Below are 12,613 nucleotides of genomic sequence, written 5' to 3'. Positions count from 1 at the left end.
TTGTTGTAAAGTATGCCTCATGTCAGGTGCTGGAAAGGTGGATATTGTAACCATATTTAAAAGGAAAAAAAGACTCTCCATAGCCCACTAAATCACCAACAAACTTTGTCCCTTACCAGCAACTGATCCCTCCCTTTCAGGGAGTCTTGGAGAACAAACAGGCCGTGCAACATGATGAGAAAGTCAGAAGATTCAGGATTTTTTTGAACTGAGGCGAGGAGAAAGTTATGTAGTTGGGGACCCCTCGATGACAAACAGGCTGCCATATTCTGTATCTGTTTAAGCTTCCAAGCTTTTCCTGTTTTAAGAACTGTAGAGTAAACTCTAATAAACTAATCTTGAGGTGTCAAAGGTCAGGATCACTGTGACAAAGCATCAGCTAAAAGAAAAAGTTGCAACTCCTAGTCAAATATAAGGGACAAAAAGCTGTCTTGGCCACTGCAGCTACTTGATATCCAGAAGCAGTTGTGGATTCACTAGGAAATCCAGGCTGCAAGCCTGATTAACTGTGGGCAGACTCCTCCAGTGGAGGGAGAAGACGCCTTCTGGCATATCCTCTGGTGCTTCTAATTTAATAAACAGACTTGTTTAACTAAAACATCTTGAACTTAAGTGTTAAGTTTTTCTTCAAAATGTATAACATTAGTACCAAAAATGTAAATTACAACTTTGGAGCAGAAGGTTTTGCTATTAGCTGGAATATTTTATTTATTAATTCCTTAATTTTGACCAGCTTGTTACTAACATTTTCAGCATCGCATCTATGTATGTTCCCAATCATTTCCAAATTAGACTGCTATGTAGCCCATAGAATCTGGGAAATACAAAACGTGCCTTAATATCACTTAATAGAGGTCAAAACCTTTACATGAACAGCTGCCAAACTATGTGATCATGTTATCTGTTCATAGAGGAAATGGAAAATACTTTCCAACTGGAATTGTTTGAGACCAGGAAACTTCATTTTAAAATGTTTTTATGCACCAGTATAATTAGCTTTATAAATGAAGCTGTTATTCTTTGCAGCTCATGAAACTGACTGTTAACCATTTCAGTAAGTTCATGCAAAATCTGAAACTGACAGAATTGATCTTTTATCCCCGTTACTTCCTAGGTTGCAGTACAGATAAATTCAATACCAAAGAAATGTGCCATGTAAATGACTATATAAGTTGTGAAGGGAATGCACTGCAAGCTAAAGCAAACTTGCCCATGCATCATTATTTTTTTCAACAGTTGCTACTATTGATGATCAAAGGATCATAAGAATATCTCTCTGATTTCAAGTATGTAATAGGTAGGGTGTTAAATACTGAGTAGCCCCATTGACCTCAGTGGGACATGAATAAAGTGAGCAGGATTTGGCTCATGCAATGCTGTATATTACATACAGTGTTCTCATAGAAGCGGTGAAGTTAGAGAAGAAGGACTCAGTTGCTTTCTACAGGTATGAAATATGAAAAATGACTTTCTTTTATCAATTGTTGTTATTTAGTTTAGACTGATACTGTTATTGTTGTTTGCAATGTTGTCGTAGTCCTGTTGGTCCCAGGATAATTAGAGAGACAAGGCGGTGAGGTGATATCTTTTATTGGCCCACCTTCTATTGGTGAAAGAGACAAGCTTTTGAGCATACATAGAGCTCTTTCTCACAGTGAGCTGGAAAACTTGTATCTTTTAACAACAGAAGCTGGGTTGATAAAAGATATTACCTCCCCCACCTTGTCACACTGTTACTGTGTCTCTTACAAATATGTTATTCCTCAGTTTGAGGGATCTGTATCTCAGTTTCCGGGTGACTGTTTAGTTCTCCGCTTAGTTACACAGGTGTCAGACTGAAATAACTCTTTTGAAGTTAATGGAGCTATAAAAAGACAAAGGATATTCTTGTGGTTAAGACCCTGGGTGGAGATTTGTGTTCAGTTCCTGGTGGTGCCGTAGACTTTTGTGACCATCAATCATTTTTTTTCTGTGCCTCATTTCTTTGTTTGTAAAATGCCACACCTCTGCCTCACAAGGGTGTTGTGTGAGCGTAAAGTCATTAATGCTAGTGAGGAGCTCAGTGCTATAGTGTGAGTATCCAGATAGACAGTATAAGACGAGAACTGGCCTTAACATTTGTTGCCAGCCTTGCAAAACATTTATGACCATGTCTCTCATCACCCACAAAAATATTTGAAAATGTTGGCCTATGTGATTGAAGCAAGGCCATTGAAGGACTGAGTGTCAGAGCTGAGAGTGATCCCTTGCCCTCTGTCCCTTGTTTAGTCCACTACACCATGCTGCCTCTCTGTGGAACTGCCTCTCCTTGTGGCCTGAGGTCGTTCTGTGTGCTCAGCAGAGGAGCAGAGGTCGCTGGGACTCTGAGGCAGCCCTAGTGCCATCAACAGTAGTTGGGTGACACAGTGGTATACAGTTGTGATCTTGATCTGGAATCTTCCCCAAAATCAAGTATTCTGTCGCTGTATTTTTTTCTGCACTCTAAAGCCCAGTCCTGGTTTGCTGTGAGGGGGCTGTCATTCTTTTAAATGAAAAATTGGTTTCACGCTTTTAACCCTAGTGAGACATATTGTGTCAGTTTATATTGTCAAAGCTGTTTTTGCAAGGAAAAGACTGAGAAATATAATATTTTTAAGTGAGCTCTTCACTTTAGATGAGAGGGGAGAGTTGGTGACAGGAGCGGAATTGTCATGCTGTTCTTCTGGATGCTTGTTACTATTCTCAGATGAAGTCAGCCATTTTGTTTCCTCTTGCACAGTTGAGTTCTAAGTGAGATTGCCTTAACTAATGCATGTTTGGTTGCACAGCCTACTTTAGTCATCTTAAAAACAGAATGATGCTGTATGAGTGGATTGTAGGCATGTTGATTCTGCTGAGTTTGTAGCCTTATTTACAGGTATGTTGTTTATTTTCTTGAAGCCTCACATTGGCCGATTAGGAATTCCTCATGGACCTTCAGGAGAGAAGGTGGCAGTAGTAACAGTGGATGACTGTGACACCGCAGTGGCTGTGCGCTTCGGAAGTCTCATTGGGAACTACACATGTGCTGCCCAAGGAACTCAAAGTGGCTCAAAAAAGTAAGGGCTTTTTATAGATATTTCTTATTCATTCTCATATTTAAAAGGAATTGAGCAATAACACATGGGCAGTGAGAAGAAAAGCACACATAGCAAAGAGTTTATAAGAAAACAAACTGACTAAACTGGCAGATGAAATTCAGAGCACAGAAGTGAAAGGCAGTGTATATCAGAAGGAGCAATTTAAATAGCTCATATACATTGTTGAGTCTAAAATAACTGTAAAGACACAAGAAAAAATGTTTGGGACCATTGTTGAAAGCTCAGTGGAAACATCTGTTCACTGTACAGCAACAGTCAGAAAAGCAAATAAATTGTGAGGCTGCATTAAGAAAAAGAGAGTAATACTAAAAATATTTTGACATCATATTTTAAATTAATGGTACATCATCCCATCTCAGAAAGGCTATAGGAGAAATAGAAAAGATCCAGAGAAGGGCAATGAAAATCATTAGATACATGGAAAGCCTTCTGTCTGAGGAAAGTTTTAAAAGATTAGTATTATTTAGTTTAGAGAGAAAATGAATAACAGGTGAGACATGATAGAAATGTATAAAAACAATGAATTATATCGAAAATGCCAGTCAGATGATTATATTTACCCTTTTCCGAAATACAAGAACAAGAGGACACTCATTGAAGTTAAAAGACTCGTTAACATTTAAAACTGATTAAAAGATATACTTTTTATAGGTTCTATAACTATCCAGCGTAACCTACTGCCACAGGATGTTAACATAAGGAGCCTAGGAGGATTCAAAAAGGGACTAGCCATTTATGAATAACAAGATTATTAACCATCGTTACACCAGCCAGAATAAAAGTGTATATAACATACTAACCTTCCTGCTTTAGGCTATAAATCAACATCTCACTACCTGGGATTAAAAAGAAATTTCCATAGATGCATGTTGTTTCATAATTTTCCATTTACACCTTCTAACATAGCTAGTACTGGTCACTGTCAGAGACCAATATTTGACTCTATTGGTGTGGTTGGTATGGCAGCTCCTACAGTCCTAAATTACAAATTTGCAGCTAATTTTATTATGATTCTTTTTGATTATTGAGATCGGTACTTACAGTCTTGTGAAGCTAAATCCTGCAAATAATGAGCTAACAGAAAACAGTTAAATATCTCAGATTTCTTTAGTCAGATTAGCTGTGAAGAAACTGTAAAGTAAAGGAGGCCAAACAAATGACATGAAAATAATCCAGCTAATTTCTTACTTCTTTAGATCTTTGGACCTGACTGGACCTCTCCTGCTTGGGGGTGTCCCAAACTTGCCTGAAGACTTCCCTGTGCACAACAGAGAGTTTATTGGCTGTATGAGGAACCTCTCCATTGACAACAAGCCAATCGACATGGCTAGTTTCATAGCCAATAATGGCACTCTTGCAGGTATAAGCTTCCAGATCTTCAAAAGGCCACAAGAAAAAAGCTTTCTGTCTCGCTCAGAGTTCTTGTGTACACCAAGAACCAGATTTTCAAAGGCGGGTGCATGGGGTATGCATGGAAAACTGCAAGTGCAACCTTTCCATGTGAAAAATAGCACTTGATTGGCAGGGTGCAAACTGGTGTAGGTCAGCTAGTTGCGCATGTACACAGCAGTGAGGCACATGAACATTTTTGCAACGACAGTCCTTGAAATTTTTTGCCTGAGGAGAAATCCTGCCCTCCTACTCCGTTCCCCCACCCCCGCAATGCTGCCACTGGATATGGAAGGCCCAGTTGGTCTTGGAACTATTTCAGCTCAGCTGAACAGTGGAGGGGAGGATTTGGGAGTATGAATAAGGAGTCTGCCCAACCCTAGTGCAGAGCAGGTTGGATAGGGTTATGGGGAGAGGGAAACATGCTTTTACTCTTCACTGCCAACCCCTCTGCCATCTCTCTGGGAGAAATATAACAGCCACAGAAGCTGTTGCATCTTTGAATCTGTAGTAGCCACCATGGAGCAGTCTGGAAAATAAGGGAAAAGTCTTTCTAGCCTGGTCACTGTATAAATCCCCTACATGTACCCCATTTGCTTGAGTGAGGTGAAATTCATGCCAGTGCCGAAGACCCACACAATGTCCTGAGGCTGTGTGCACCACTTAAAGAATGAAATGGCACTTAGGAGGTTCACAAAGCTTCTGTAGGTCCTGAGGAGAATATCATTCAGGGATTTGCACATAGAATTTAGCCCTAAATGAACATTGCTCTAAGTCGTGTTCCAAGCACTCTGATGGCAAGGTGGTACTTGAGCAGCACTTCTGCCCTGAACTGTAACAGTTGAACCAGAATTTCTTTTAATAACCCTCCATTTTCATATGTTTGCATCTCAGCTATTAAAGCTCACTCTGCTCTGAAACGAAGTGTAATGAGGTCAAGAAGAGTGGAATATTTTAACCAATTCTGGTTATACTTTAAAACAAATGCAGTAGCTCTCCAAACCTGAAATGCAAGCTGCTCAGACGCTTGTGCATACTTATCATGAGTTTTAAAAAACTGCGGTTTAAAAATGAAACATGAGCTGCACTTCTTTTGGCCTGCTGAATACCGGTGTACTGCCTTATAAAGTGACCAGTTTCTGAGTACAGTCTCAGCTGTCTGGCTCCTGTATTGGAAGAGGCAGCAAGTGGGAAGTGGTGCTCAGATCTCCACAGGACAGGGCAGAGCAAATCACTGATTTGTAAAAGTAGTTAGTTCTTTCTTCTCACAGCCTGGTGGAGGTCTAGTTCAGTGATGCACTAGAGGAGGCACTCACTTCTGATCCTGTGTGTTCTTTTCAGGTAATTAATGAGTAATGACCATGAGTTAAGGGTGGAACTTCAGCACTAACTTTGAATTATCTGGCTTTTGCCAGATTGTGTCTTTACCTTAAAATTAGCTGAACACAATTCAGTTTTTCATCTAGGTAAATATGCTCCTGTTTCAGGGGAAGTAGAACAAAGAAAGATTTCAGTTTGGTTGCTTTGTGATTTGGAGGCACATTCCTACATAGTATCACTCCACTCGCTTCAGTAGAGTTACACCAGAATTAAGCCCTTGGTCTTTATCTGGGAGGTTTCTTGGTCTCTTTTGATCATATGGCTCTCAAAGTGTTGTAATGCTTTAATGATTTCCTTTGCCTTCAGAATTGAAAAAAGCCCAGAGACGGTCACTCAGAAACTTATTGTTAAAGTAATTTTAAGTCTGTTTTGATGTTATGCAACCACCATTACCAAATACACAGATGTGGAATGGTTTTAGGCTGAATAGCTCTGCTTTCTAAATTCCAGGTTGTGCAGCTCAGAAGAACTACTGTGATACTAATTGGTGTCAAAATGGAGGCACATGCGTGAATAAATGGAACACCTACACTTGTGAGTGCCCCCTGCGGTATGGTGGGAAAAACTGTGAGCAAGGTAGGTGCACAAGGCTCCCAGTGTATGTGTCCTCAAGTTTACCTGTGTGTTTTGGCATTTAGTTTTTAATAATTAACTTCTCATAATGTATATGAAAGTTTGAGATGCTTTAGGGGACAGATAATGGAATATTGCAATAAAGTGTAAAATTCATCCATTATATATTTGAAATAACTGTGTGTGCTCATCTATGTATTAAAGATGGTTGCTGACCTTTGGTTCAAAAAGCAGGAAAATATCAATCAGGAAATCCTATTGGGATAAACAGTAATAGCTTTTATCTTTTCCTATTATCTATTTACTAACATTAGTGGATTAGTTCTACAAAGATTGGCACTATTGATAATTTACTTAAAATAAAATCATCTGATCCAAAGCATATAGAAATCAATGGAAAGACTCCCTTTGACTTTAGTGGGCTTTGGATCAGGCCCAAAATGAACATGGACTTAATTATTACTTCCTTCAGCAATCCCTCCTTAATAAGAACACTTTACATTTTATTGGGCTATACTTATGACTGAAAAACTATGTATAGATATGTAAAACCTGTTAATAAAATATAGGAAAGGAGCAGCAGGTGTGCTTTATAAGGGAATGAAAAATTTGGACCCAGTTACTTTCCTGGGGAGGTAAGGGAGGTTCCTCATTAGGAAAACCATAGCTGGAGGCTGAGGCTCAATGCAGCAGCATTGGCATTACAGCCCCGACCCACAGTCTATATGGGAATAGCAGCTAGCCTAGGTTAGTACAGGTTGCTAATTTGTAGTGATGCTCCCATTCTAAGGGGAAAATCCCAGCAAAACTAGATTTAGGTTGCTTTCTAAGAAATAAAAGTTCAGATTCTAGCCTCACCTGCCCTAGTGTAAATCTGGAGTGACTCCACTGAAGTGAATGGAATTATTCCAAATGTACACTGATGTAGTTGACTCCCATGTCTTTGAAATTTGAGCAGGGGTTTCCTTATTCCGTATCCAAAAGAAGTTAGGCACACTCTTGCTTCCCGCTAGCAGGAAATAGATGCTAGAGTGATTACTGGATGATGGTTCCTCAAAAAGAAAGACCTCATTTGTCATGTTGCCTGATGACAGGTAGCTTTGTCAACCATTCGCTGGTTTCATCATGTGTTATATAGCATCTGACTGGTTAATCTCTCCACTGAGATTAACTGTGCTGAAACTGCAGGATTGGATGATTGGCTAAAATGGCAGGGCCTAATTCTGATATCATTCATACTGGTGTAAATGTGGAATAATTCCACTGAAGTCCAGGGGCCTGAGTCTCTTCTCTCTTTCTCCTAGTTTTGGGTAGAAAGATCAAGAGTTGTATCAAATTCATATTGTCTTTACCTATTATACCAAAAAAAAAAAAAGTATCAGATCATCAGGTTTTTGGAGTAAAAAAAATTACCTTACTGGCTATTTTACATAATTAAAAGTACGTTTTAATGCCTAATCATGTACCTAACCAGTATGATTTATGGTAAATGCAACAGTATTATCCCCCATTGCAAAGGTTTCTCATGCATTAAATATAGTGCTGTAATGCTTATTCTTGCCAAAGCTTCAATTTCTTGAAGAATTTTCAGTCTGTAGGCAACAGGTCACAAATAACTTACTTATTTCTCATAATATAGCTGTGGGGCAAAATATCCATTAAAGACAATTCAGAAATTCAAAAAGAAGGGAACTATTAGCAAATGTGGGCAATGATTTCAGGAGCCTAAAGTTGAAGTCAATGGGAGCTACTGATGCTCAGCACTTTTGAAATTCAGGCCACTTATTTAAGTGCCTAAATATAGACTTGGGAGACTTCTGGTTTTGAAAAGTTTACATGTAAATGTAAAATCCTTATTTGGGCTCAGTTGACTGATACATTCTGAACAGCTGTTCTAGCAATTTTGCATCTCTTTCAATTTCACTGAATATATATCAATGAACTTGGCTAGGCCAAGAATCTATCTTATTTGAGTGTTAAGCTCTTCAGGACAGGGGCCATGTTGTTACTTGCACACAGTTCTCTGTTACACACATTCTAGGGCACTAACCTTTACCTTTCCATGGGCTCAAGGCGTAACCCTATTACTTTAGGCACACCCACCCTTTCCCAGTTCCTAGGGCTTTGGGTATAAGGCACCCAACTTTACCCTAATTTTGTTGCCCGACACTCTAGAACATCCCACCTCTACTTAGTTCCTAGGGCTCAAGGTTTCCACCTCTACCTAGATCCTAGGACTCAAGGTATAACCTGGTTGATTTAGGCACCCCCATCCTTTCCCAGTTCCTAGGGCTCCAGGGGAAAGGTACCTAACTTTACCCCTCCGTGGGCTCCGGGCTCTACCCCTCCGTGGGCTCCGGGAAAACACCCATTCCCTGTGGACTCAGGGCTTAATCTTTTGCAGGTTTACGGGGTCTTTTACCAGTGAAAGAAACTTACACAGTAATATCCTACTTAACCTCTATTTATTAACAATCACCAAAACAGAATGCACATGCAAAGCATACAATGCTCACCATTCCCAATTAGGCAGACAGACTTTTCCTGCTGGCAAGTCAGGATCAGGTCATCTGGGGGACTCCAGCTTCTGTATGGTGTTGAGGTCTGGCAGGTCTGATCTTGGGGTTGTGTCCTGGAGTTGGTTCCCAAGCACTTTGGACCCCAGTTTATATAGTGAACCTTGAGCCCTGCTTAGCTGTACCTTAACCAGTCATTTAACTAAAGTATTACTAAACAGTTTTCTAACCAATCCTAACATATTGTAAAACAATTCTTTAACCAATCATACCCCACCACCTTAATTGATTTACACCTAGCAAAATTAGTTATGTAACAGACAGAAACAATCAGAGAACCAGACAGAGACCATACAGATGAACAATAGAGAAGCGGGGACCATAAAGACAAACAGTAAAGAAGTAGGGATTTCACAACCTCAACTTGTTGATAAGTGATTTCTTACCAGACAGAATGCCATCAAACAAAGTTTTCTTTAACCATCTTAAGATCTGTTTCTTTATCTGGTGATGATGGGCACTATTAGGACAGGATCGCCTTCTTAACAGCCCGATATTAAGCTGTTTTAATGTAATTTAGATAAAATGTGAGGATATGACTTTATGCTTCTTAGTTCATGGTTGTGGTTCTCCTAATGTGGCTGCAGACAAAGGCCTCAGACCTTACAATATGGCTCCAGGAAAAGGCCTTATCCTTACAATGTCATCCTGTGTGTTTGTACAGTGTTTAGCACAATGGGACCTCTAGTCCTCATGGGTCCTTTTGTACACTACCATAACACAAGTAATAATTCATTATACCAATAGCTAGGAGTCCCCTGGGGGTTAGAGGAGGACAAAGCATAAATGGAAGAAGAAACCTGCATCTAGCTCCTTGGGTGTGTGGAAATCTAAACAGAGCATTAGCAAACCCAACAACAAACCAGTATGTTTACATTTGTCATCTGTAGACAAGGCCCCATGTCCTCCACAACAAGCTGGAATTAAGTTCTGTGTCAGGGTCCCTTGATCCTGTGGCCCTCTGGTGAGGCAGGCAGGACATTTGGTGATAGCTTCATTTAAATTAAAAAACGGAGATATTTTAACAAGTTAATTATGAAAAAAAAAATGAAGGAAGCATAAAAGTAGCCCATATGTTGTTTACATCCCCACATTTTCAGATTGCCAGAGATTATAGTATTGACCACACACAGCTGTGTTATAGAAGTCGGGGGGGTGCTGGATAGGGGACATTTGGAGCTTTTGGCACACAGGGGGTGTGGGGAGCAGTTTGAGGTTCTTTGCTTAATGATGTTTCTGGATGTTTCTGCAAAAATGATGAGCAGTGAAACCGTAAACAGTGCTGACATTTAAATAATCATGTTTAGGGTACAGTGTTAGCTCCTCAATCAGGTGAATGGATAAGCCCTCAGAGCTATTGTTTCAGGCTGTCTGCAGGGTCAGGTAGACATCTCTGCATCATTTATACTCGGTTCATATTGCCAAGATTATCCTGCAAACGAGAGCTAGAAACATAAAATTTATTTTAAAAATGAAAGTTCAGATTTTGGAGCATAGTTCTGCAGCTAAGGATAGGCAAAGTATATACAGGAGTGAATCAAGTCAAGTGTATACAACAGTGTTGAACTGTGGAGTACTGATTATTTAGAGAAATGAATTCAAAATGGTGCAGCTACACTATGAATTCTGTTGTCCATTTCCTTCCCTGTCTGCTTGTGGTGAGCTGGCAACAACTCTTGCTGTAGACCGTGGGAAAACTTAGCTGTTAGAAGAGCGGCACGACTAATTAGAGGACTGTGTTTCTGTTACCTCTGTTCCCCTAAAAACCAACCCAGGGTCACACTTGTATTAGTTTTATTACAATGCCGCTGTTGGGTCAGATAGAAAAGAGATGGAGCTTAATCAAACACGCACACATTCACCGCATTCATACCCTCATGCACCCACACACTACACAGGCGGAGAGTTACCGGAGACAGCACGGAGACCGAGAAACCGCAACGTGGTAGATCTGGCGTGTCCGCCTGCGGTCACGGATCCAGGCTGCTGAGCAGGTCAAGGAGCAGCAGCTGCTTGTGTGCATGGCTGTTTCCTTTTTCTGGAACTGGGCGGCTCCTGTCACGTATACTGAGTTTTCCTTCTGTGTCCGTCACTGAGAAGCATTCCCAGACCAGTTCCTTTCATGCATACCAGGTTCTTCTTTTCTTTACTGCACTCTGTGATTGCCTTCTCAAGGCAGATTATCTCATACACACCTGGCTCCTGTCTCTGGGCTCCTTTCTCGTTGCAGTTTCTACACTCCCACACACATACACTCCATTGTTCACACTCTCTCTGATTGTGTGATGGGATATTACACAGCTTGGAAGTTCATACAAGTGGTAACTTGAAAAGGTTACAGAGCTTGCAAAGGTTACAAAACCTAAAAGGCTCTGCTAACAATAACTGAAGTTACAAAGTCTGCAAAAAGGTTGCAGAACTTAATGATACAAGTTACAGATCTTACAATCGCATTTGAGCGGAGGCTTTACATAACAGTTTCAAATTGCAAGCAGCAGCTTAAGCCTTATGGGTTCTAATGTCCCTTGAGGTGAACTTGTGCTTCTGTCATCTACTGGGATGTACTGTAGAACAGCTGTTTTAAGGGCCTAATCCTGCAGTCTCTGCACACACAAAACTCCCATCTACTTCAGTAGGAGTTACATGTACATGAGTGTTGCAGGATGGGGACCTAACTGCAGGACACAACTCTGACAATAAGGTGCTTTTCACTGAAGGCTGTGCCCAGTGGTTCACTGCGTAAAGTATATTTGCTCAAGATTAGAGATTGGGGCAATGCTGTGGGCTTCTTCCTAACACTGGAGCATTCACTTCTGTGCTGCTAGTGCAGATATTTTATTAGTTGCACAAGAGCATACCCGCTGCCTAAAGGTTGGGTAATTCAGACAACTCACCAACCTGGCTCTGGAAGATTTGAAATTCATTAGAAGTTTCCTGTTGCCTCAGAGCCATTTCCTTTATGCTTAATCTATTAATTAAAATCAAGTAATCCGAGATACACTGGGGCAAATTACCACCCTCGTACTGCCTGCTTTGTTTACCACTTCAACACCAAAAGAGAGATGTATATAGTTCTTCAAGTAGATGCAGACGTGTATTGTGCAAGCGCAGCTCACTGGAGCTGGAGAAATTTGCCTAGCAGTACCCGCAAGGATGGCACTTGCACCTCAGGGCTGTAGCCCCTCCCTTTGCTATATGAGGCAGCGCTGCCCCAACCTTCCCCTCAGTTCCTTCTCACTGCCTGTGACTGGAGTCAGAGCTGTGTGTGGTTATCACCTCACGTTCTCTATCTCAGTTTTTCTGAGAATTTCCCTTCATGTAAGTAGTTTTTATATAGTTAGTAGTACAGTAGAATATCAGAATTATGAACCCCTCGGGAATGGAGGTTGTTTGTAACTCTGCAATGTTCATAACCTTGAACAAAAGGTTATGTTCTTTCAAAGGTTTACAACTGAATATTGACAACACAGCTTTGAAACTTTACTATACAGAAGAAAACTGCTGCTTTCCCCTTTTTTAAAGTAGTTTACGTTTAACACAGTACTGTACTGTACTTGCCTTCTTTTTTTTGGGGGG

General features: G+C 40.5%; 1 protein-coding gene across 1 annotated transcript in view; it reads left to right on the top strand.

The window, feature by feature from the left end:
* Positions 1 to 12,613, top strand: part of CELSR1 (cadherin EGF LAG seven-pass G-type receptor 1) — a 273,393-nt gene that overhangs the window by 197,168 nt on the left and 63,612 nt on the right. The window contains exons 6-8 of the mRNA XM_026648694.1: positions 2,920 to 3,077; positions 4,316 to 4,479; positions 6,339 to 6,464. Of these exons, the coding sequence (XP_026504479.1) occupies positions 2,920 to 3,077; positions 4,316 to 4,479; positions 6,339 to 6,464 (448 nt within the window). The remainder of the gene's footprint in view (positions 1 to 2,919; positions 3,078 to 4,315; positions 4,480 to 6,338; positions 6,465 to 12,613) is intronic.

This window comes from Terrapene carolina, unplaced genomic scaffold, assembly GCF_002925995.2.
Source record: "Terrapene carolina triunguis isolate 2854851 unplaced genomic scaffold, T_m_triunguis-2.0 Scaffold68, whole genome shotgun sequence".
Taxonomy (NCBI): domain Eukaryota; kingdom Metazoa; phylum Chordata; order Testudines; family Emydidae; genus Terrapene; species Terrapene triunguis.
Note: the sequence above shows the minus strand (reverse complement) of the source record. Positions and strands in the feature narration are given on the sequence as shown.